This window comes from Penicillium mononematosum (assembly GCF_028829835.1).
Source record: "Penicillium mononematosum strain IBT 11891 chromosome Unknown utg000005l:1.0-9366267.0:1.0-9372171.0, whole genome shotgun sequence".
NCBI classification, from domain to species: domain Eukaryota; kingdom Fungi; phylum Ascomycota; class Eurotiomycetes; order Eurotiales; family Aspergillaceae; genus Penicillium; species Penicillium mononematosum.
Genome location: NW_026643275.1, coordinates 1,502,019 through 1,524,213, shown reverse-complemented (window position 1 = coordinate 1,524,213; position 22,195 = coordinate 1,502,019). Strand labels below are relative to the sequence as shown.

Genomic DNA, 22,195 nt, shown 5'->3' with positions numbered 1-22,195 from the left:
AGACGCAACAATACACTTACCAACGCTAAGCGTCAATATATCACGTTTTTCTCGCTCCGCATAACCATCGCGCACTTTTTCATGTCACTGATCACATTTACCAGCGGCCACCGCCGGCACCGCCAGCACCGCCGCCGAAGCCACCGGTGGGGCGGGCGTTGGCGAGGTTAACGCGAATGCGACGACCATCGAGGCTAGCTTAGGGTTAGCAACTGAGACTGAGATTGTATTCGGTAGGGATGAAAAACATACTCCTGCTCGTTCAGAGCGTTGATGGCAGCCTCGGCCTCCTCAGCGGAAGAGTAGGTGACGAAGCCGAATCCACGGGAGCGACCAGTCTCACGGTCAACCATGACGATCTAGAAGAGATGAAAGATTAGTGTCTTTTCTTAGAGGCAAATTGGGAAATTTTGGAAATTTTTCACGTACAGAGTCGACAATCTGGCCGAACTCGCCGAAGGCCTGACGGAGCGACTCGTCGCTGGTGTGCCATGAGAGGTTTCTAGTATGATTGTCAGTATAACGCGTTCACACATGCCAAAATGAAGGAATTTGACATACCCGACGTAGATCTTAGACATTTTGAAAGAAAGTGGGAGTCACGAGGTGTTGATGAAGAGAATTAAAAGATGCGGGGCATCTGAGGAGATATAGGCCCTTCGTGGCGGTGAGAGACAAAATTAATTCGCCCCGCATGAGATGTCAGCACGTCTTTGAAGGAGGCGAAACAGCAAACTCTACCATGATGGACCATGTTTATTCACTGTTTCCCTAGATTATCCCTATTCTGAGCATCCTATTAAACTATTATTCGTCAATTAAAACCCACTACATAGGTGGCAATACCGAATTTAGTCGTCTTTGACTCAATGGCAGAATATCCTGTAGTGGCAAACGATGCCCTGACAGTATCAGGAACGTAACAGATCCATGGTCTCGGCTGCTGTATGGACCAATAGGCCAACTGAGCTAAATATCTCATCGAGAGAGATCATGCGTACGATCAGGAATGGAGCCAAAATCCCACTACAAAGACTGAGGTGGGATATGAAGAGGTACAGAAGTGGAGAAGTGGGTAGGGCCCGTTGCTCTTGCATAGGACTTCGAATTCGAGATACCTGAATCCTTCAAGAACCCCAGTATTCGAGAGCGCCGCAATCTGGTTGACAGTAGAGGATGCTCTCAGTTCAGAAATGCGGCTTAAGTCGGTCATGCAAGTACAAATAAAGTGCTTTTTGGGCAGTGGAAATCTCGCCTCTCCAACAACCGAATATGATCTCTCCTCAGAATACATCAGCAACATCAGGAAAATTTCCATTTTTGTAGCGTGTTTCAATCTCATAGTCTACCACATGCTGTCGTTGGCGTCGAGCTTCGACGACATCCAGATTATCAGATTTTAGACCATAAAGTTCGCTAAATGGGGCTTCGCCAGCAACTGGCTCAGAAAGCGTCGATCCTAGGGCAAAGATGTCGGAGGCTTCCGTGTTATGAAGGGCATAATCTCGCGGTAAGCAGTGTGTAGCTTTCTCATAGCCAAGCGCTACATAGCCAGGTGAAGAGTTAAAATCGCCGAGTCGTGGATAACACCACAGCTATGGATGGAAACAAGAGCTTCTAAGATCTGTTGGTACCATTTCGATCGAAGCTCGGGGGTAATTGAGTTCCTATCCAAATATTGCACAAGGTCACCACGAGGGTAGTATTTAATCTCGAGAGTCATTCGGCAATTCGTGGACGATTTCCAAGAGTGTCGTAAACCAGAGCCTCCTGTAGTATAGGTTGTAGATCTTCTTCACTCTATCTCCGCGGAATTTCCCTAATAACATGATCGTCCACAAGTTATACTTCGGCGCAAATTCCAATTGTCAAGAGTTTCTCGTTATCTTGCGTTCAGAGGCCGGTCGAATAGTGACCGTGGGAGGTGGTTGAAGTGGGATGGTAGGTGGCATATTTCCGGACTAGGTCTCGACCTAAAGTGTAAGATTAGGGGGAGTCACTGAGGACTTCCACTCACAGATTGTAAGTATTCTTTATCATTTGAATCCCGACATTTTCTATCAGGTGCCGAAGCAAACATCACAAGTAGGCGCCTAAATGGTCGGAGGAATAGCTCGGAAATATTTCAGGCAAAATGACAAATAGAGAACCGCATCGACCGTTCGTACCAATATCATATGCTAGGCATTGTGTTGGAAAGAGGACGAAATTCGCTGGGCAAAGCCATGGGGATGATGATGTACACAGAGGAAGTTTGCAACGTTTGCACACTGACACAGCCGCATTAAGGGTCGGCCCGGCCTAAACTGCTCGATCGCTTCGCGATTTGTGGTCGTGGTCGTACGGACCAATTTCCACCAATTTCCATAATCACCAGTGAGAGTTTTAGATGGTGATGCTTTTGTTTTCAAACTTGTTGTATAGGATATTCGTGAGTCATCGACAGCAGGTGCGGTTCTTCCACACCTTGGAAGGCCCAACTAATGACGAGACCGCTCGACCTTTATATTTCTTATTGGACAATGCGCAATTGCCAGAGCTAAAAGAGTGCCTGGTTGAAATAGTTGAAGAAAGCCACATCATCATACCGTGTTCAATCAAAACTCATAATGCACAGAAGACCTCATTATACAAAAACACTTTTAATAGAACAATTTCTTCCGTTGACATTCAACAACCACACTGGGCTGACCGTGTGGGTCAGATATTGTCAACTAAGAAACACGTAGTTCATAATGGATGGATAAAAGCTCCATCAGTAACCTCACCGAAAGGATTAAACTGTAGCTATATGGCTCCATTTTAAAACCGCGGTATGTTCTGATGCAGTTTCCTGAAAAGTAGGGACACTCAACCTTTCCCACCACTAGTTCTGCGTTTCTTTGGCTGTTTTTTCACGCGAAACTCTTCCGCATAAACTTTGAAGAAGTCCTCTGGCTCTTGTGGGTGCGAATTAGTGATATCATGAAAAGCGTTAGTCGAGATGTAGTTCGTCTTTCCTTCACGAACTAGAGAATAGTACTCCAATAAATACTGCAGCTCCGAGTTATCACTAGCCGACTGGGACTGAAGTACTCTCTTCGCTTCTGACCTGACAGTTGCAACTATCGTTAGCCCATACTTTGTATTTATGGTTTGATAGAAGAGAGAGTTTCTTTTTTTACGTACTCTGAAATATCTTCGAATTTCAGCTCGTGTCCTAAGGCTTTGCTGGCAGCAGAAGCAAGTTCATCGCCAGTCGCCAGCATTGGCCCTGGGTGGTATTAGCGCCGAAAAACAGTTTGTACGGGCAGGCTACTTTACCTGTCAACACGATTAATTGGCCGCGGTGCTTATCGCTAAACCCATGCTTCCCCTTTCCGGAGAGGACGTGTGCCGCAACCTGCGCAACATCCTAGTGACTTTGTCAGTTGATGTCCGTCTGGGCATGTTGTGGAAAAGGTACCCCTAATGCAATTGGCGCAAACTTATGGTTAGGTCCAAGCGGGATAGGAAGTACTCCTTCTTCTTGCGCCTGCTGGGAATACAGAAGGAGGTTCTCGGCGTAAAATCCGGCCCTAGGATTCCAAGTTAGCAAACTTCAACTTCACTGGACAATACCGCCCTACCTAATCACAACCGGAGAATGGCCAGTGGCCGTGGATGGATCACCCTTGCTGGCCAAGATTCTTGTCTCCAGGTCGATAAATTCTCGCAGTCTTGGCTGCTTATCACGTTCCGCAAGGTCGCAGCCAGCAGAGCTAATGAAGCAAACATTAGGTACATTCGCCTTCTTCGCAGCATCGATCAGTTCTATGGTCAGGTCGAGCTTATCCTGGCGTGCAGGAGGAATGAGACACAATGTGTCTGCGCCGACCGCCTTAAGGGAGTCCACCATCTTGCTCAGTCGGCCCGGCTCGTGAGTGACAACCTTAGCCCCGAGCTTGGATAGCTCTTTGCAAGTGTCTCCGTGGGGCTGGAGAGACAGGGCAGTGACCGAATCAACAGCATTCTTGAAGTCCTCGTGTGTCAATAGCAGCTCTATGATAGCGTGGCCGGTGTGACCTTCCGCGGCAGTAACGCAAACGTGACGTGACATGGTTAGGAGCTGATTCTTATGTTTAATTTTGCTGTCTTCGAATGCTCCGATTCCCAGCTAGTCTGCACAGTTGTGGGTGTCTTTTATATACATCTAACGTGCAATACACATGACGCCAATGCGCGTCATTGGCCTTGTATATATACCTGCCTAGCTGTGGGTTCGGAACCGAACAGCAACCAAAGGGAGGCGCCTCTAAAAATCTTGACTGATAAACGTGAACAGCAGGCTTGGAGACTAGACTTGTCTTTCCCGATCAGTACCGATGTCACTCTGACTACTTCCGCCACGCGGCTAATCTTGGAAATGGAAGATGCTTAATAATCCTCGGGCGCGCCAGTAAAATTGCGAAGCTCATTATTGTCAACAAGGCCGCTAGCTGGGTCATTACGACATTCCAATGTCACATTGAAAGGTCGATTAGTCGAATGAAGCTAGTGGACACAGGAAGCTCAAATTGTTCGCTACTCCACCATGCTCTATCTTCTACAGCTACTGGCCTTTCTGCTTCTCAAGCAGGGAAATCCCCTTTCCAACGTTCGCAAATCTGTTAGCAGTGAGGTATTAATCTCAAAGTTCTGGAGATGTGGTTCCATGAAAAAAAAATTCCATGAAGTGGTTTAGTAACCCCGGCCATACATCCATGATCCTCCCATTAAAAGTACCGCTCTTATACCTGTGACGAGATTAGCAACCAGTGACGGAGGACCAAATCGCAACAAAGGGGCCATATCAGCTGTTGCAACTTCCAGAGAATGTCAGTTCTGCATAACTGCGTCTTTGTGCTCAATATAATCGGCGGTCGATCTTTCCCGGAGACAATATTTGGGACTGTGCAAAATATATGGCGAAACTGAATTGGAATATCCAATTGATTAGAGTATTATCTTTCAGTATATTATCCTAGTCCGGACCTGTTCCCAAGCTGTCAGGGGATAAAAATAAAGATGAGCTTGATAATTAAGCATTTGAAAAGTTTCCCCTGAGTTAAAGTCGCCAAATCAGTGGAATTTCCCTCTAAAACCAAACAGTTTTCAGTCGGGAATCCTGGCCTCTAACAGTAGGCGAAGTTCTTGACGTGCAAAGGCTAAATCAAAATCGACACTGCGTTATACCTTGGCTTTAGCACACTGTAGGGAACATCATCAGCGTCCCTTGCCTCGGCTTATTTCTGAAATTCTGCTTCGCTGGCTTTCAGTTCTTGTTGGAAACTGTCAAGCACGCCGTAGGCAACTGTGTCTTTGGAATTTTCGGCAATGGCGCGGGCCGTCTCAATGCACTTGATCAGCATTTCACTGTTCTCATCTGGCTTGAAACTGAGAAGTATGGTACGGGCGAAGACAAAAGCCATTCGTACGTATGACCGATAGGTAGTACCTTGACAAGGTCCTGTTCGGTGTATGCGAGCAGGCTTTCGAGCGAGGTTGGATTACCTCCGGGCCGGACATTAAGATTGACAGCTTTACTGCCTCAGCTCTCCTTATAGATGCCTACCCTCCAGAGATGGTAGGGTCGTTCCTGTTTCCCTATGGATATTGTTGCTTTATGATTAAGATCAAAGCTTCCTACCAGAAGAGGGACCAATTCCTTTGCCAGCGTAACATACCCTGCTGGTGTTGTAAGATCCTCGGGAAGTGTTTTGTCCGGCGATGTTGACGGGACCTTGGGCTGTATTGACCCGATCGCGAATATAGAGTAAAGCGAGCATATCCAAGAAGAACTCGAGGTTTTCACCCGACTTTCCAAGTGTGGTCAAGTATTGCGTAGAACTGCTCAAGCGAATAGAAACAACGCATCGAATGGGCTTGTGCAATGAATCGTGCCGTGTATTCCATACATAGCTGATGGCACGGTAAGTAGTGCTCGACTCGGTGCTAACCAGTGACGCTTTCGGGTGTGGTTGGTGTAAGCAAGCCGGTCTTCAATGGGATAAGGACGCGTGGATCTGAAGGTATGGCCCGCTCACTGACCATGCGCGCAGCGTGATACCACCGTAGTGAGGAACTCGTGCCAACATATCCTATGGTTCAGTAAGTATCCAATGGCCACGGCCATAAATAAGGAGTAGGCTTACTGTATTTCCCCGAAGTACCCTAGGGTCATGCATTCGAGTTCTTCTTGGAAGAGTGAATTATCCTCAGGCACTGTCAGCTCTTGCGGATCATTATTATCACGGGGATTCAGAGCTGACACAGTGTCGTTGGGTGTGCATCTCTGTCATGACCATCGGGCGAGATATGTGCAGGAGGATCATTCTTCATTCGCTCCAGGTAGCCACTTATGCTTTCCACTCTCGGGCAGCTCCTCCTCAGGAACGAACCGTGGTGGCAGCTTGATCAGACAATCATAAGCTTCCTCGGATACCCCGCAGGACGGTCGTTTTCGGGCTTTGAGGTTGAGTTCAGTTCAGTCGCCATTCTCGACCCCGACACACTAGATGGTTAGCCGTTTTCTTTTTCCTTGTGTTATTAATTCTTACCTTGGTTTTGCGGCCCTTACAGGCCTCGCAGGTTTGACGGGCTCATTTTCGTCGCAATATATTCTCCTTCTCCCATCGTCATTTCTGTGTCTTTTCTGCTGGAGTGCGACATGTCGAGATGGTTGATCTGTGGAAATGCGGGGAACCGATCGTGTGGGGAAGATTCAGGTCTACTTAGGTACCTGGGCACACGGTACATACATCCCTGGATAACTACCGAGGTACTGTGATGTATCGAAGTCGTATTCTTCTTTTTGGGTAATTTGGGTAATAAGAGCTAACTTGAATTCAATGGAAGTATACGATAGTAACATTGAAGGGATTGGGCCAGAGAAAACATAATACGGTAATATTACTGGTCCATCACTACAAATAACATGAAGATTGGTTTTCGGCATACGGTATTATACCGGCCACGCGATGCCCCGGATGTCAACAATACATCTCGACCGTTGCTATATTTGCTAACCTCTCTTACTCGAAACATCTTCATTTTGCTTTTTCTTTCTTTCCTTTCACTGTGTAATGAGTCTCTCCTTATCATCTATTTCCACGTATCTTGCGATACCACACCAGGACATGCCGTGCAACGACATCTGTGTCTGGGCAGGGGTTGGGAGAGTCTTGGCTCTTCCGTTGTTTTGTCCTTCTCATTCCATCAGCTTAGCATAGAACACTGACTCTTCTGGCTCAATTCCTAGCTATTGTGATCTACTCCACAGGATGGTGGAGGGCGGGGGTACTGCCTACCCCGTAGTACACGGGGAATAGTCCGGCAACCCGCAGCAAGTATTAACGGACATTTCCCCAGGTAGTACTGATCTGCGTCGAAAGCTTTCAAATTATGTGCCTAGTCTGGCCATTGTCGAAAACAAGAGGTTTAGGCTATTTATTTCACAATAGCCAGCCACTTTTTCCACATTCCGTGTCTCACTCGCCAATCAAAGGGGGCTTCCCGGTGGCCCGAGGCCATCGGTGGACTAACCCTATTCACCTGCATGTTTCATTGTGACCTACAACCACCCGTGTGTCGCTTTACATGTGGAGTTGACCTCGTGCTTTCTTGGCCAAGGAAAACCCCCTTCATTCTGGTCATGGGTTTCAAATCTGCGCCTAGACCAGCATCACGGACCAGGGGGGAATTTCTGGCCGTGGGAATTTAAGCCAAGTTATCCCATGCGCGGGGGGTTATAAATGGTACCCCTCCGCCGCCAGACCAGGGGAAAATTTACCGAGTGACCACCCACGGCAAACGGCATTATGCAGAACCTTCTTCTCTCGGCTCTGGCACTCAGTGCCGCGGCCGATGCCTATGGCGCAGGAGCTGCCGGCTGGGATGCGGCTTACTCAAAGGCCCAAGCAGCCCTTCTCAAGCTAAATCAGACCGAAAAGGTTGGCATTGCCACTGGCGTCGGCTGGCAAGGAGGGCCCTGCGTGGGCAACACCTATGCCCCAAGCTCACTCGACTACCCTTCTTTATGCCTACAGGACTCGCCCTTGGGAATTCGCTACGCGAATCCTGTCACAGCGTTCCTGCGGGTATCAACGCCGGAGCAACGTGGGATCGTAGTCTCTTGTACGCGCGCGGTGCCGCAATGGGCGAGGAAGCCAAAGGTCTAGGCGTACATGTCCAGCTAGGACCAGCTGCTGGACCTCTAGGAAAGAATCCCGATGGCGGTAGGAACTGGGAAGGGTTTTCAGTCGACCCATATCTTAGTGGGGTTGGTATGGAAGAGACAATCCATGGTATGCAAGATTCGGGCGTTCAGGCCTGTGCCAAGGTACGCTCACTTCCACTCTGCTGATGTTCTCGTCCGCCCTGACCATGTTCAAGCACTGGCTTGGAAACGAGCAAGAGCACAACCGCGAAACCATGAGCTCTAACATCGGCGACCGCGCCACGCATGAGCTGTATTTATGGCCGTTTATGAACGCAGTCAAGGCAAATGTAGCATCTGTTATGTGCTCCTATAACAAATTGAACGGGACTTGGGCCTGTGAGAGTGACGCTGTCTTGAACGAGCTATTGAAGAACGAGCTTGGTTTCCCTGGCTACGTTATGAGCGACTGGAACGCGCAGCACACGGGTGTCAATAGTGCCTTGGCTGGACTCGACATGACGATGCCCGGCAGTGACTTCAATAAGCCACCTGGAAGCATATTCTGGGGACCAAACCTCGTGGAGGCTGTTACTAATGGCTCGGTTCCTCAATCCCGCCTGGATGATATGGCAACACGTATCCTGGCAGCTTGGTATCTTCTTGGTCAGGACCAAGGCTACCCTGAGGTCACTTTCAGTTCTTGGAATGGCGGCAAAGCCACTGTCGACGTGACAGCAGACCATGCGAGTGTCGTCCGCACGGTCGCCCGTGATTCCATTGTCCTGTTGAAGAATCAGGAGCATGCTCTACCTCTTAGGAAACCCAAGAGCCTGGCTATCATTGGACAGGATGCCATCGTCAACCCCGATGGCCCCAATGCATGTGTAGACCGCGGCTGCAACACTGGCACACTGGCTATGGGGTGGGGCAGTGGTACAGCAGAGTTCCCGGTAAGCAAGCCAATTCCAGCAGATCCACCGCAAGTCCGATGAACTGACAATGTCACTCTAGTACCTCATTGCTCCTCTTTGATGCAATCAGGGTCCAGGCCCAAAAGGACGGTACGAAAATTGTCGAGAGTACGACTGACAGCACCACAGCTGCTGCCTCTGCTGCCGCAGCGGCAGAGACTGCCGTGGTCTTCATTAACGCAGACGCCGGCGAAGGGTGAGTCTGACTTGCGTCACCGCACCTATAATATATCGGCAACACTAACACCCTGCCCAGTTACCTTACAGTGGAGGGCAACGTTGGCGACAGAAACAACCTCGACCCCTGGCACAACGGAAACGAGCTCGTCAAGTCCGTCGCAGCGGCGAACAAAAATGTCATCGTAGTCGTGCACAGCGTGGGGCCCATTATCCTAGAGACTATCCTGGCACAGCCCTCAGTGAAGGCAATTGTCTGGGCCGGACTACCGGGTCAAGAAAGCGGAAACGCCTTGGTTGACGTGATGTATGGCAGCACATCCCCGAGCGGCAAACTCCCCTACACGATTGCCAAGCAGCCCTCAGATTACGGTGCCGGCTGGAACAGTGCGCTTGTCGACAATTTCGCTGAAGACCTGTTCATTGATTACCGCCACTTCGATAAGAACGGCATCGCCCCGCGCTACGAGTTTGGCTATGGCTTGTCGTATACGACTTTCAATTACAGTGGACTCGCGGTTAGCGTTTCTGCCACGGCTGGGCCATCAAATGGACCCATTGTCCCTGGCGGGGCTGAGGAACTTTTCCAGTCGGTCGGCACTGTCTCTGTCATTGTCGAGAATACTGGAGACGTAGCTGGTGCTGAAGTTGCTCAGCTCTATCTTGGCCTTCCAGACTCTGCCCCAAGCACTCCGCCCAAGCAGCTGCGAGGGTTCCAGAAGTTGAATCTCCAACCGGGAGAACAGGGGACGGCTACTTTCGCGCTTACTCGGCGTGATCTGAGCTACTGGAATGTGCAGACACAGAAGTGGGTTGTGCCCAGTGGTACCTTCACTATCTATGTTGGAGCCTCCAGTCGGGATATTCGCGGGGACGGAAAGTTTACTGTCGCTTAGTACTATTACCCCTATCTTTGGCGTGTATATACCTCTTGTTTCGAAACGGCTTGTCTCAAGCCGAACTTTTGTCTGAGAACATGACATAAATTCAAGGCTCAATTGGCAGGTTCTACGTCCACACTTGCCTCTGTTGAAATTGATGTCTTTATCCACAAAGGCCTTGTACACAAGACAAGGTTCTGTCACTCGAGACAAGAGCCAGGAGAATAACAAAGAACACGAAGAAGGGCTTTGTAACTACTTTTTCTTTGAGTGTTAATGATCATGGTGTCGGCTTAGTTATTCCAACATATCCATGCATATTGTACCCCACAGTGATATATAAAACCCGAGCCCATCCATCTCGAAGTAGCAAACCATCATACTTGATATTCAATTCCTGGATACATCTTCGGCAACTATTATATCAATCTCTCCCGTCCCTTGAAAAAATCTATTTGTCCATTTATTTCCCAGGAACAATGGCTTGGTGGGACAGCTCCGCATCAGGCTGGGTCTACAACCTCGTACCTACCTACGCACAAGAGATCTATAGGTTCCGAATAGAACTCGAGGGCGAGATTGATATTCTAGTTAACCACCCGGGCCATCAGCACATAGTCAGCCAGAGACTCACCATGACTGCTAAATCATTGCGCAAGATTAAGATACTGGCGTCTGATATCTCGGTGTATTTTCCGGATCATCCATTCGTCGCTCACAGACGTCCTGGTTTCTTCCAGACTACTTTCCCTCGACTATGTGATTTCATCGAGAACACTTTGATTGAGCTTAGTAGAACTGTTATCCACGATCCGCACAGTGAGCGCTCTGTTGCTTGGCAGCTTCAGGATTTGCTCGATTCTATATAGGTTTTGGTATATTTTAGTCGCATTTACCAATTTAGAAGATGTTTTCATGGCTTTAGTGGCTTACTTGGCTATTTTGGAGTACTTGCAGCAATATAACTGGGAAATAAATAAATGGAATGATACCAATAGAATTACCGTAGAGAAGAGTTTCGTCCAGCTGTTAGTTGATAACTCACGATCATTCTGCATAACTCGCTGCTCGATCCAGCATATTGCTAGTTATCCCCATATTTCGCTTCTTATAATTACTACATGAGATTCACGGGATGTTTAAACAATAGTTTGGTTGTATTACGGGGTTTATTTCTAATTCCCTTTCAAAATCTTGGAATGAGAGGTTGTAACCATGTGCAAGGAGGCTGGGAGTGGTTTATACCAGCCCAATACAAGTATGCGACAGCGAAAACCACCAAGCTAATTTGGACTTGACTAGATACCTTATTGGAATAATTTCTAATACCTGGATATAATGTGTTATTATTAGAAACTTATGGACTATTGAACTTTTAGTAATGCTAATGGATATTCGGGATATTTTGAACTTCTTATCGGTGGAATGTCATTAGTAGGATTCCTCATAACAGGGTCTTTCACGTACAAGGACCAAGTCTTCTCTACCCTCAGTCATCGCAGGTTATCTCAACTGTCCTAATGATATCGCAATGCAGATAGAAGGCCGGTTCGACATCACCCGCATCTTCACTGGACAAGCTCGACCAGGAATACATGTTCAACCTATTCACAGATCCAGAGCACGTCAGTCTCATCGGTATCCCATCGCGTACAACGTCACTCAGTTTGCTGCTAATGGCAATATCCTCCGTGACAACGTTCGTCACCCTTCAAACCAACCAGTTTCGGCGTCCCTATTCCAGTACCATCGAGACATAGATCGAGTCCAACACCGACGGCAAGAACCCAGAATCCGAGGCAACTTTTCATTAGTTTGAATACATACTGGACTATCTTATCGAAGGAGTTGCAACAAAAATACACGCGACTGAACCCGACCAGTCCGTCGCCTATGTTGCTAGAACGGCACTGCATGGGTCCGAACCTGCAATATACAGACACCGCCAGTTGCTATGAGTTTTTGACTAGGACTGCACGGTTTTGGAATGTCCTACACGGTGAGTAGTAATACATTTCTATCCTGTGAGGTTCACGAGCATGCGGTGCAGTACCGGCCTGTCGCGCATTGCTCATATCGGTCGTGGTAGTGAATACTGCGTCGGGGATATGAACTACGCATAAACTGTACTTAGAGACATACTTCTTAGGCTCATATATTCGGTTTGGCTATGACATAGACCAAAATCCTTCCCTCGTTAGCTGAAAGGCATCATTTGGGTAGGGAACTGACCTTCCACTCATTTTCAGGATTACTCTTTGCAACTAAAGATACGGGGACATTATTCGGTTTTCTAGAACTCACTGTTTGACCTGCTAGTACATGCACGTAGAAAGAATACTTGAAAATGGTGCCCACAGAGTCGGCATGGCGAATCAACTCCAACTCGAAAGCAAACAATGAGACAAAACGATCCTGTTATCTTTTACTTAGGTAGCCTGCACTAAGTTTTGATTTGTCACATGGACTCAGAGTTTTCGCAAATATGTATTCAAGCCCATGCTATTTCGATACCACATGTCATTCAGAATCTTGCGCCAGTCAAATGTCCCACGATCCCCCAGGAATATGACAAAGCAACACTTGAGCGATACAGATTGCCACGGAACATAGTCAGGGCTCACGAGCATTATATATTGGCATGCTATTATCTACGCCATATTGCGTGCTATGTCACATCAGACACGACATGATTGGCGCTTTCACAGCCCCTTGATTCTATGATTCAAGCCGCCTCGCTCATCCTCAGTCTAACGTGGCCCTAACGCGGAGTTATACCCAACAAGGGGCTGTTTAGTGATCTGCAGCTCGGAGCTTTATAAGTGATATCATAGGACATACATCGGCACAAGTCTCCGACGTCTCCATCCTCACTTGGCGATGATCATGCTCTACATTCCAATCCCTTCGCACGTCCGTTCCTAACCGGCTTTTGTACTGTCCCAGCTTACAATCCCCCGTCACAGACCGAGAGAGCTCTCTATTCCCCACGCAAAGCACGTCAGTTTCGGCCTTTTACAAACGTTGTTTTCCCTGAAGCTTCCAATAAGGGGCTCAAGGTCATACTCCGGCACAACACATTCGTCAAAGTCATCTCGTCAATTCACATATATCTTAGATCTGAATCTGATGATTCCAAGCGGATTGCGGAATCAGCGACACGGTTACTCTTGCGCTACCACTCATATCTAAAGTGGATGCACAAGTGCATGATATCCCGCTCGGCCGTTGAAAAGTTGCATGCCAGCCCTAATCGTATACGTACGGAAATTCCTTCCGTCACCTGGCTGATCTTTACCAAGAGTTCTCGCCATCCCTTCGAACGCTCGACCTCCTTGACATGATCAAACAATGTGACCAAAATTTCGTATGGCTTAATATAGATGCAGTTAAAATGGACACATTCACCTTGGAACTTGCTTTTGTCTCTAATGTCCCTGTCTACCCAGACCCACAGAATTCAACATCACCAATATGGAAATGAGACGTCCTTCATGCAGCAACTCACTACCTCGCAGTGAAGCACAGATACGCTTGTGTCCCGAGAAATTCGACGAATCATCCGACAACGATGTACAGAGGTTACCACCCGTCGACGGAGGATTCCAAGCATGGATGTTTTTGGCAGCTTGTGTAATGATCGAGGCTTTGATATGGGGTAGGTCAGCTGCACGACTGCAAGACGACAGCCATAAGGCTAACTTTGAGCAGGATTTGCTTTCGCGTTCGGAGTCTTCCAGAAATACTATCACGCACATGAACCCTTCCAAGACTCTAATATGGTAGCTGTTATTGGGACATGTGCTACGGTGAGATCTGTCTCTTCGCTTACAACGGTCCATTTCTAACACCAGCCATAGGGAATATCCTATCTTAGCTGTCCACTCGTCATCGCTGCTATGATCCTCCTTCCTCAATGGGGACGCTGGTTCTCATCTTTTGGTCTGATCATAATGTGTCTTTCCCTAGCATTGGGCTCATTCTCTTCCAACATCACACACCTCGTCCTTTCCCAAGGTGTCGGCTTCGGAATCGGCGGTTGTATAGCATACAGTCCATCCATCTTGTACATGGACGAATGGTTCGTCCACCGACGAGGACTCGCGTTCGGGATAACTTGGGCTGGGTCAGGGTATCCGGGATAATATTCCCGATTGGCCTAGAGAAGCTATTGAATCGCTTCGGATTCGAAACTACTCTCAGGGTCATCTCGGTGGTGGTGTTCGTCCTCGCTGCGCCTTTCATATACTTCCACAAACCCCGGCTCCCTGTCAGAAAAACAGTCGACTATCAACGTCTGAACTTCCGCTTCCTTATGACTAGGATATTTTGCGTCTATCAACTCGGCAACATCATTGAGGCACTGGGGTTTTTCTTGCCCGGTATTTATCTACCAACCTATGCCCGAAGTATTGGCGCTACGGATTTTCTCTCCTCTTTGACCGTCACGCTTTTGAACCTGGCATCGGTGTTTGGGAGTGTTACTATGGGCCATTTGGCAGACCGATACCATGCCATCACATGCATTACCATCTCGACTGTCGGCAGTACACTGGCCGTGTTTTTCCTCTGGGGATTTGCATCAACCTTGCCGACGTTGTTCGTCTTTTCTATCGCATACGGACTATTTGCAGGCTGTTACTCGGCGACGTGGGCGGGGATCACTCACGAGGTCCGACGCGTCGATCCGTCTGCCGACGCAACTATGATCTTCTCGGTCATTGCTTTTGGGCGAGGAATTGGAAATGTTGTTAGCGGTCCCTTGAGTGAGGCTATAGTCAGTGTAGACTCGTGGAAGGGCTCTGCTGTAGCGGGATATGGTAGTGGATATGGGCTTATCATCTTGTGTACGGGGCTTAGCTGCTTGTTGAGCGGAGTGTGTATAGTCGCGCATCATACGAAATGTATATAGGCGAGTGTATTTGCACAGTTATGCTGATGATTAACGTCTGCTTTTTGGTGGGATAAAGGATAGTTCAGGTCGCTACATATGCTTTTTTTTTCAATCTGATAGGCCCGTACTTCACGGTGTGCCAATTATTTCTGTTCCTTTCGAGCACATACCCGTTTATAGTCAACTCTACTTTTAGTTTATGCATTCGATTAGTAAAAATGTCGTTGACACACTCGGCGGTTTACTGTAAAAAGAAAAATTCCATAATTTCTACTTGGCGATCCGGCAGCTTCCGAGTCCGCGGAAATATATTATCCTACTCGACCACCACTAACTTGGATACTTACATTCAAATTGTTACAGTCGCTGAGTAGTATTATGTCGTATATTGGAGTGCTGATAAAATCCAATAGTGCAAGCATCTCTTTTCTATGCAACGTTCAAATAAACTTTTCACATCCACGACGCCTTGATCCAAGTCATCGGCGTCTACCGGATATCCCGACGGTCCCGAACCCACTTAATCTTGGATGAACCTTCAAAGCTTAATTTCGACAGATTTTTATATCAAGTTTAAGTTCGAGCTTGGCTCAAGCTTGGAGTTATCAAGTGGTCGACGTCATTCCAACAGGGCATGGCAAAGTTGATTCCACGACACCAAACTCAATGGCTTATACTGTGGTTCATGACGCCAATGTAGAGGAGACTACCGGTTACTTGGAGAGTTTACCTGGTATAATGAACTCGAATCCTACCGCATGCGTCACTGCGGTGATGATGACTCGAGATGACTTGGAATATTGCCCTGTTTTATGGGCTGAAAAGGTATTTAACTACCTCTGGCCGTAGCAATTCTTCTGCATCCTAACAAAATCTCTCTCAATTACCCTACACGATAACTCTTCCGAGATCACTCCAAGAGCTATGCGTTTCAACATCATCACCCTCCTCCTGGCCCGGAGTCACTGCCACCTCCGCAGCCACCACCACCTCCGGAGCAAGCGCAGCCTCAACCTGCTCGCCCTCAGCTTCTGACGCAAAGGTCCTCCAATTCGCCCTCGGTGTCTCCAACTTCATCGGCACCTTCTACAACGAGACCGTGAACAGCACCTTCGGTGAATCCAACAACGCCACCATCAAAGCATACCAGAAGATCCTCTTCGGCCTCGAGAAGGGCAACACTCTATCCAGCCAAGCCATCGAGAAGGTCGGCGCCAAGGCCCCCGGCTTCTCCAAGCCCGAGTGCGACTACAAGATCCCCGAGGTCAACAGCACCCAGAGCTGGGCCCAGTGGGCCTACCGCTTCGAGGCTACCGTCACCGGTGCCTTCATCGGTCTTGCCGGCTACACCGAGTCTCCCGAGGTCGCCTTCCTCATGGCTCGTCTGGCTGCCGAGCACAGCGAACACTCTTCCTTGATTGGTAGCCGCGTCAACGCGAGCTACTTTGCCCAGAACTCTACCTCTCTTGTCGCAGCTTATGGCCCCGTCCAGATCTTGTCCACCCGTAACGAGACTGGTAGCCTCGGCGAGTATCTTGGTGGCTGTCTCACTGCCCCGACTAGCCCTTGTGGCCCGCTCAGAATTGGTCCCTTGGCTGCTACTCCCTCCCCCTCTAGCTTGGCTACCTCTGCTGCCAAGAAGATCTAAAAGGTCAATTTTGAATGAAGAAACATCAGCATCTTAACTTGGGGTGTTTCGGAACATACGATTGCGTATTAATCTTGATCAATTTCAGACGGAATATCGCTGTTAGATAGGACAGGATTGGTATATATATAATTAATGGATTAATTGGGAATATGCTGATGCTACTACACTGTTCTATACATCTTATTTAATTATATTAATAGAGAGACCTTGGAGTGGTGTTGGAACCATGTAGATCTCATTCCCTAGACCATTCGATGTCGACGATGAAAAGGACCAATAGCCACAAATCTCGGATTCTTTCTATAATATCATTCTGTATTCAGTTCCTTGATCAAATCTCTAAATTGGCCATACATTCCGCAAAAACCCGCAATATGTCAGCGTCACCCGAAATACGAGGTCAGGGGACCACGTAGCTTCCATCTTTCCGATCTGCAACATCGTCCTTTGCTCCTTGGGGATCGTTACGAATTGTTACCTGAATATCGTCCCTTTCTCGGAATTTTCAGAATATTTAATCCCATATGCCGAGGGCTACGAGGAAGGACGGGGTGCCCACGCTGGACCCGGATGCGCTGGAGCGGAAGCGCGTACTCAACGTTCTAGCTCAACGAAGATACCGCAAGTCCTCCCTTTTCCCAACGAAAAAAGCATTGTACTGATACCAATTACCAGGGAAAAGAAACAAAGAGAGAATTCAAGCGCTACAATCTCGGGCTGAAAAGAATGAGTCGTCAACCGCAATCCCTCCGCCCAACCAGCCACCTTGCGCATTACCCACTGCGCATGAATCGTTGGCGACTCATACAGTGTCTCCAAGAGAAACGTCCTCAGTATTAACATCCAAACCGACCCAGTCACTACCACAGGGCCTATCACTACTGGCATGGAGCTTCCCGTGCTCCCCAACAGGAGAATGGCCCGAGATGAACGCCGAACCATTCGATTTCAACGAGCATGAAGACCTGCTTGCACACCAATTACCAGATATTTCAAATTTCCCCAGCAATATCACCGCAGAACTACAAAATTATGACACCACCTCCTTCAGCTTCCCGGACGATCGCATCCTGGAAGTCCCATCGCTAACACTCCTAAACGCCGCCATGAAAATCGCCCAACGATTAAATATCGCAGATTTGATCTGGGACATGTCAGCAGTCAGCCCGTTCTTCGAACACAAATCATCTCAGTCATCAATGGCAGACCCACCTTCTTTGACATCTTCCCCGACATCAGGGCCCTCGTCAAGAACATCTCCGTCATACCATATGCCATTCTTCGACGAGCTGCCTTCCCACCTTCAGCCAACTCCTACCCAGCGTTTGATCCCGCATCACCCCGTTCTGGATCTACTCCCCTGGCCGAGTACGCGGGACAAACTTATTCAAGTATTCAACCTCCCTGTCAATATGCGTCCGCAAACGGCGCAGGACCCTATGGGTGTTGTACGGCTTGTGTATGATATGGAGGATTCGAGCGGGGAGGGTATGAAGGTGAATGGGCAGGATCCGTTTAAGCCACAGGAATGGGAGATTGGACAGTTATTGTTTCAGAGGTGGTGGTGGGCGTTTGAGAGTCATGTTGTGGAAAATAGTAATTGTGCTCGGAGAGGTAGGGGAAAGGAGATGTTGAGAATAGAGTGCTGAATCCTAGATATTACGAGGGTACTTAGTGTGTGACAGACTCTGAAAGACCTTTCATAAAATACCGAAACGGAAAACCGACCTGATCGACTAGATTATTTATATACAGCTACAAGGAAGAATCCCTGGATGATATTTACGCAGTGAAAGGCCCCTTCTGCTGAAGATCCTTAATCCTCCCAAGCAAGAACTCCAACTGCCTATAAGCCGCACCGGGGGTGTACTGCGGAATCTCATGGCCAGCGTTATAGACCGAACTGAACGTAAGACCACGCTCAGTATGCGCCGTTCCAAGGATACCGGCGCCGGAATCAGCATTCCAAGGAATACTCGTCTCCCCATTAGCAAGACGATCTAGAGCAGTCGTATACGGCACGAATAGGGGCTCGGTGGGTGGTTTCTGGAACCCCTGTGCTCCATTCCAAGTCATATTCTGAATCGTAGCGAGGGTTCCGTTCGCGAAGAGCAGGTAATCGTACCAACCATGGCCAATGAGAACGTTGTTAGTACGCTCGATAACGCTGGGTAGCGGGCCGAGCGCGCTGGGAACGGAACCATCGCCGTGGGGGAAGACGTGGCCGCCGCAGACTTCGTAGATTGTTGGCGGGATGTTGAGGGCTGCTTGCACGGCGGAGCTGTTGAAGTAGTTGTTGGGTCCGCCGGCTAATGATGGGAAGCCCATTTCGTCCCAGAGGAAGGGGCAGAAGTCTGTTAGGTGGTACATGTTGAAGCAGGGGTTGACGTAGGTTGCTGCTTTGACGATTTCGTCCCAGAGGGCGCAACCGGGCTGGTTGATGTCTGGTGCTGCTGGGAAATGTTTTGGTGGGGGGTAGGTCAGGGCTGTGTCTAAGAATTTGGTGTACCCGCATTCGTCGGCGCGGTGGTTGATCTCTGTCATGAAGGTGTCGTTCAGGGCGAAAATGGGGGAGTAGTAATTCAGCGCTGCGACTGCCGGGGCTATCGGACTTGGTTAGCATGGGAATTTAGATCGGGTAGAACAAGAACTGACCATAGATCATAACATTATCCTCGTTAATGGACGGGTCGTTAATCTGGATACCCTTGAGGTTGAAGTACGTGGTGTCCTTGCGGTTTAACATCCCATCGGCCAGATACGGAATGTATTGACCAGCATAGCTCTCACCGGTGATATAGATCTTGTAGCCTTGCATACTGAAGGTTTCAATGAAGCGCACCCAGAAATCATTGAACTGATTGGAGACATCGATCTCATTTTCAACAGTGGATGGTCCGGGAGAGAAGCCGGTGCTAGCAGGCTGGTCGATGTAGACGAGATTTGTCAAGTTGGTCCATGAGTAGGGGTTGCGCACAGGCTCGTATACTCCAGATTGCCACAGGAAAGGACCGTTCTCCTGCAACAGGCCGTCAAGCGAGCTGCATCCAGGGCCTCCATTCAGCCAGATGGTAATCTTTAGGAAAGGAAAAAGTTAGATGAAGCTATGCGACAGGTTGAAATCAACGTACCTCCTTTTCCGCAGCTGGGTTGGTGGATGGGAAGAACCAGAAGAACAAGCTTGATTCTCCATTATGCTTACCCGACGGCTCTCCGTGAGGTTTATTCGATAAGAGACCGGCATAGCTTTCACCGATGTCAAAAGGAACTTGTGGGAAGTGAGTTCCGTTCACTTGGAATTCTAACAGAAATGAATTGTAAGTAGACATGTTCGATCCTACCAATGGCAAGGCTTAACACTTACTTTCTGTCTTCTCATTCAAATACTTGTGATCAACCGGAGAAGAGGAGACCTCTCTTTTGCGCAGACCGTTCGCAGGCTGTTTGAAAGACGCGGCCTTCCGATGCGGATTTTGTAACGCCGCGACCGCAGCCACCAAGATGGTAAGGGGTGCCAAAACCAACATTGTGGGATAATCCTCGAACTTAGAGAACCTAATTTGGAACCGAGGGGGCACGGGGTCTGCTTTTATAATTCCATTGTTCTTTTTTTTTATGAGGCGAGCTAACCGGAGCGATTTTTGCTCCGCGTGGATATTGATATTAGCGTACTACCAAGCTTTGCCAATAGCGATGGTGGCTAGTTGGGATGAGACCCACTGGGAGGTTGACATTGGTTGCTGGTCAAGCGGGATCTGTCGCGATTGCAACGTCGTCAGGAACAACCTGCATGACGAGTTGAATTGCCCATTTTACTCCGCCGGAGTCCGATATCCAGGCACTAGTAGCGTCGGCCCTATGTCCATTTGAAGTATTGCATGTTCATGCTATCTTATTAAGTACGAATGTGGTGGGGCAAGAGTTCAATATCGAGGTACATGTAGTCCTTTTAGTGAATGAGTTGCGTAGCGTCGCACCACATACGACGTTAATTCTGTTGCCTATATTTCATAAAAGACACAACTTGGATTAAATCAATTTGATATGGCATTTTTGACGGTAGGTTCTTGCTATCCTTTGGTTATAATAAATATGACTCTAGAAATGCGAATAATGCGAATAATGCGAATAATGCGAATAAATTGGACGGCTTTCTGTGCAATCTACTCCTCGACATTTCATCACAAATTAATCACATCCTCAGTTCACATGCTTCGCATTACCCTGCATCCCCATAGATAGCCTCCTTTGCATTTTTCTGAACTTCCTCGTCTTCGTGATAGACGAAGTGAAGCGGTCTTTTGGTCGAAATGACATCTGCGTCGCCGGTAACGATGAGCGGTGGGTTGGAGCGGTAGTACGCATCCATCTCTTCCAGAGTTCGATTCGCTAAAAAGAAACAGCTTGTTAACTACAGCAGCAGGGACTGTAGGAATATAATTACCCGTTTTTGGGTATAGAAAGTAAATAATTGGCAGGAAGACCGCATTGAGGATTGTCCACACGATCCAGAATTTCCATCCGATACTTTGAATACCAAGAGGCGTAGTTCCGACAATGGCGAAATTAGTGATCCTGTAAAATTAGAAGCTTGATCAAAAATAGTCCGTTCGAGTGTGAATGTATCCTCGACTACTTACCAGTTAGTCGCAGTGGAAACCGCCACACCCTTCGTTGTCATAGGGAGTTGATCTCAGTCGGGTATAGCCAGGGTACCCCCAGCATACCCATTCCGAAAGCGACGTGATAGAGGAAAGTGATAGAGGAAAAAGAAGGTAACGGAAGCAGTGGCGTATACTGTGTCTCCCTCTGAACTATGTGCAGGCTATTATCTTGTTCTCCAACTATCTTCAAGAGCGAAACAAGCCCAATGCAGGATTAATCTTAATTGGCATTGGGTTTATCATGGCGCTTGCGATTGGCTTGCATCGCGAGTTCGACATGCCTAGCACATCACCTTTCGTCATGGAGATTCGTCGATGTGTTTGGTGGACTCTGTATGTCTTCGTTTCGGGCTCTCAACTAACACTGGGACGGCCCGCTGTCTCTTTGGTTGGCGTGAATCTTCAACTGCCAGCGAACCTGGACGATCAAGATCTTGCCGTTGACATGGAGGAGCTGCCTTCGTCTAAATCGACACCTACAATAACATCCTGCCTTATTGCTCAAATCAAACTTACAAAGATTTCCAGCTCTGTCCAGGCGGAGCTTCTCACGCCATCGACCTATCTACGAGAATGCTATTAAACTCGAAGAAGACATCAGCCTCTGGTTGAAAGACCTGCCTCCATACTTCGACCAGAATATCTCCGTGGAACCGCACCTGGAGTTACCCAAGAGGGTTCTTTTATAGCGATCCTTCCATCTGCGCATCGTTCTCAACCGCCCATTTCTATTCGAAGCCATCGCGACAAATGCAGAGATCAGCTTATGTCCAGGCCCGATCCATTCGTGTCTCATAGC

The 22,195-nt window shown here is 48.2% G+C and overlaps 12 protein-coding genes across 12 annotated transcripts; 5 read left to right on the top strand and 7 right to left on the bottom strand.

Moving 5' to 3' along the window:
* Positions 1–97: 97 nt before the first annotated feature.
* N7519_008672 (RNA recognition motif domain-containing protein) lies at positions 98–581 on the bottom strand (the record flags this gene model as incomplete). The annotated part of the gene is made up of 4 exons (XM_057295447.1): positions 98–194; positions 253–359; positions 430–502; positions 562–581. 4 exons carry the CDS (start codon positions 579–581, stop codon positions 98–100), a joined length of 297 nt encoding a protein of 98 aa, XP_057143329.1.
* Positions 582–2,850: 2,269 nt separating this feature from the next.
* N7519_008671 (uncharacterized protein) lies at positions 2,851–4,078 on the bottom strand (the record flags this gene model as incomplete). Its single annotated transcript, XM_057295446.1, has 5 exons — positions 2,851–3,091; positions 3,169–3,253; positions 3,304–3,394; positions 3,446–3,557; positions 3,609–4,078. 5 exons carry the CDS (start codon positions 4,076–4,078, stop codon positions 2,851–2,853), a joined length of 999 nt encoding a protein of 332 aa, XP_057143328.1.
* A 1,165-nt stretch (positions 4,079–5,243) lies between these two features.
* On the bottom strand, positions 5,244–5,429 carry N7519_008670 (uncharacterized protein; the record flags this gene model as incomplete). Its single annotated transcript, XM_057295445.1, has 1 exon — positions 5,244–5,429. One exon carries the CDS (start codon positions 5,427–5,429, stop codon positions 5,244–5,246), a length of 186 nt encoding a protein of 61 aa, XP_057143327.1.
* A 139-nt stretch (positions 5,430–5,568) lies between these two features.
* Positions 5,569–6,095, bottom strand: N7519_008669 (uncharacterized protein; the record flags this gene model as incomplete). Its single annotated transcript, XM_057295444.1, has 3 exons — positions 5,569–5,604; positions 5,685–5,952; positions 6,049–6,095. 3 exons carry the CDS (start codon positions 6,093–6,095, stop codon positions 5,569–5,571), a joined length of 351 nt encoding a protein of 116 aa, XP_057143326.1.
* A 319-nt stretch (positions 6,096–6,414) lies between these two features.
* On the bottom strand, positions 6,415–6,669 carry N7519_008668 (uncharacterized protein; the record flags this gene model as incomplete). The annotated part of the gene is made up of 2 exons (XM_057295443.1): positions 6,415–6,511; positions 6,578–6,669. 2 exons carry the CDS (start codon positions 6,667–6,669, stop codon positions 6,415–6,417), a joined length of 189 nt encoding a protein of 62 aa, XP_057143325.1.
* Positions 6,670–7,817: 1,148 nt separating this feature from the next.
* On the top strand, positions 7,818–10,202 carry N7519_008667 (beta-glucosidase; the record flags this gene model as incomplete). The annotated part of the gene is made up of 5 exons (XM_057295442.1): positions 7,818–8,115; positions 8,217–8,338; positions 8,392–9,108; positions 9,207–9,325; positions 9,386–10,202. 5 exons carry the CDS (start codon positions 7,818–7,820, stop codon positions 10,200–10,202), a joined length of 2,073 nt encoding a protein of 690 aa, XP_057143324.1.
* Positions 10,203–10,666: 464 nt separating this feature from the next.
* On the top strand, positions 10,667–11,056 carry N7519_008666 (uncharacterized protein; the record flags this gene model as incomplete). The annotated part of the gene is made up of 1 exon (XM_057295441.1): positions 10,667–11,056. The coding sequence occupies one exon, from the start codon at positions 10,667–10,669 to the stop codon at positions 11,054–11,056; it is 390 nt and encodes a 129-aa protein (XP_057143323.1).
* Positions 11,057–13,661: 2,605 nt separating this feature from the next.
* Positions 13,662–16,729, top strand: N7519_008665 (uncharacterized protein; the record flags this gene model as incomplete). The annotated part of the gene is made up of 5 exons (XM_057295440.1): positions 13,662–13,845; positions 13,899–13,996; positions 14,048–14,268; positions 14,319–15,034; positions 16,062–16,729. 5 exons carry the CDS (start codon positions 13,662–13,664, stop codon positions 16,727–16,729), a joined length of 1,887 nt encoding a protein of 628 aa, XP_057143322.1.
* A 929-nt stretch (positions 16,730–17,658) lies between these two features.
* On the top strand, positions 17,659–18,381 carry N7519_008664 (uncharacterized protein; the record flags this gene model as incomplete). The annotated part of the gene is made up of 1 exon (XM_057295439.1): positions 17,659–18,381. The coding sequence occupies one exon, from the start codon at positions 17,659–17,661 to the stop codon at positions 18,379–18,381; it is 723 nt and encodes a 240-aa protein (XP_057143321.1).
* Positions 18,382–18,514: 133 nt separating this feature from the next.
* On the bottom strand, positions 18,515–20,259 carry cpdS (uncharacterized protein; the record flags this gene model as incomplete). The annotated part of the gene is made up of 4 exons (XM_057295438.1): positions 18,515–19,335; positions 19,388–19,808; positions 19,864–20,033; positions 20,097–20,259. 4 exons carry the CDS (start codon positions 20,257–20,259, stop codon positions 18,515–18,517), a joined length of 1,575 nt encoding a protein of 524 aa, XP_057143320.1.
* A 692-nt stretch (positions 20,260–20,951) lies between these two features.
* N7519_008662 (uncharacterized protein) lies at positions 20,952–21,413 on the bottom strand (the record flags this gene model as incomplete). Its single annotated transcript, XM_057295437.1, has 3 exons — positions 20,952–21,121; positions 21,177–21,307; positions 21,373–21,413. The coding sequence occupies 3 exons, from the start codon at positions 21,411–21,413 to the stop codon at positions 20,952–20,954; spliced, it is 342 nt and encodes a 113-aa protein (XP_057143319.1).
* Positions 21,414–21,637: 224 nt separating this feature from the next.
* Positions 21,638–21,979, top strand: N7519_008661 (fungal specific transcription factor domain-containing protein; the record flags this gene model as incomplete). The annotated part of the gene is made up of 1 exon (XM_057295436.1): positions 21,638–21,979. The coding sequence occupies one exon, from the start codon at positions 21,638–21,640 to the stop codon at positions 21,977–21,979; it is 342 nt and encodes a 113-aa protein (XP_057143318.1).
* Between the last annotated feature and the right edge of the window lie 216 nt (positions 21,980–22,195).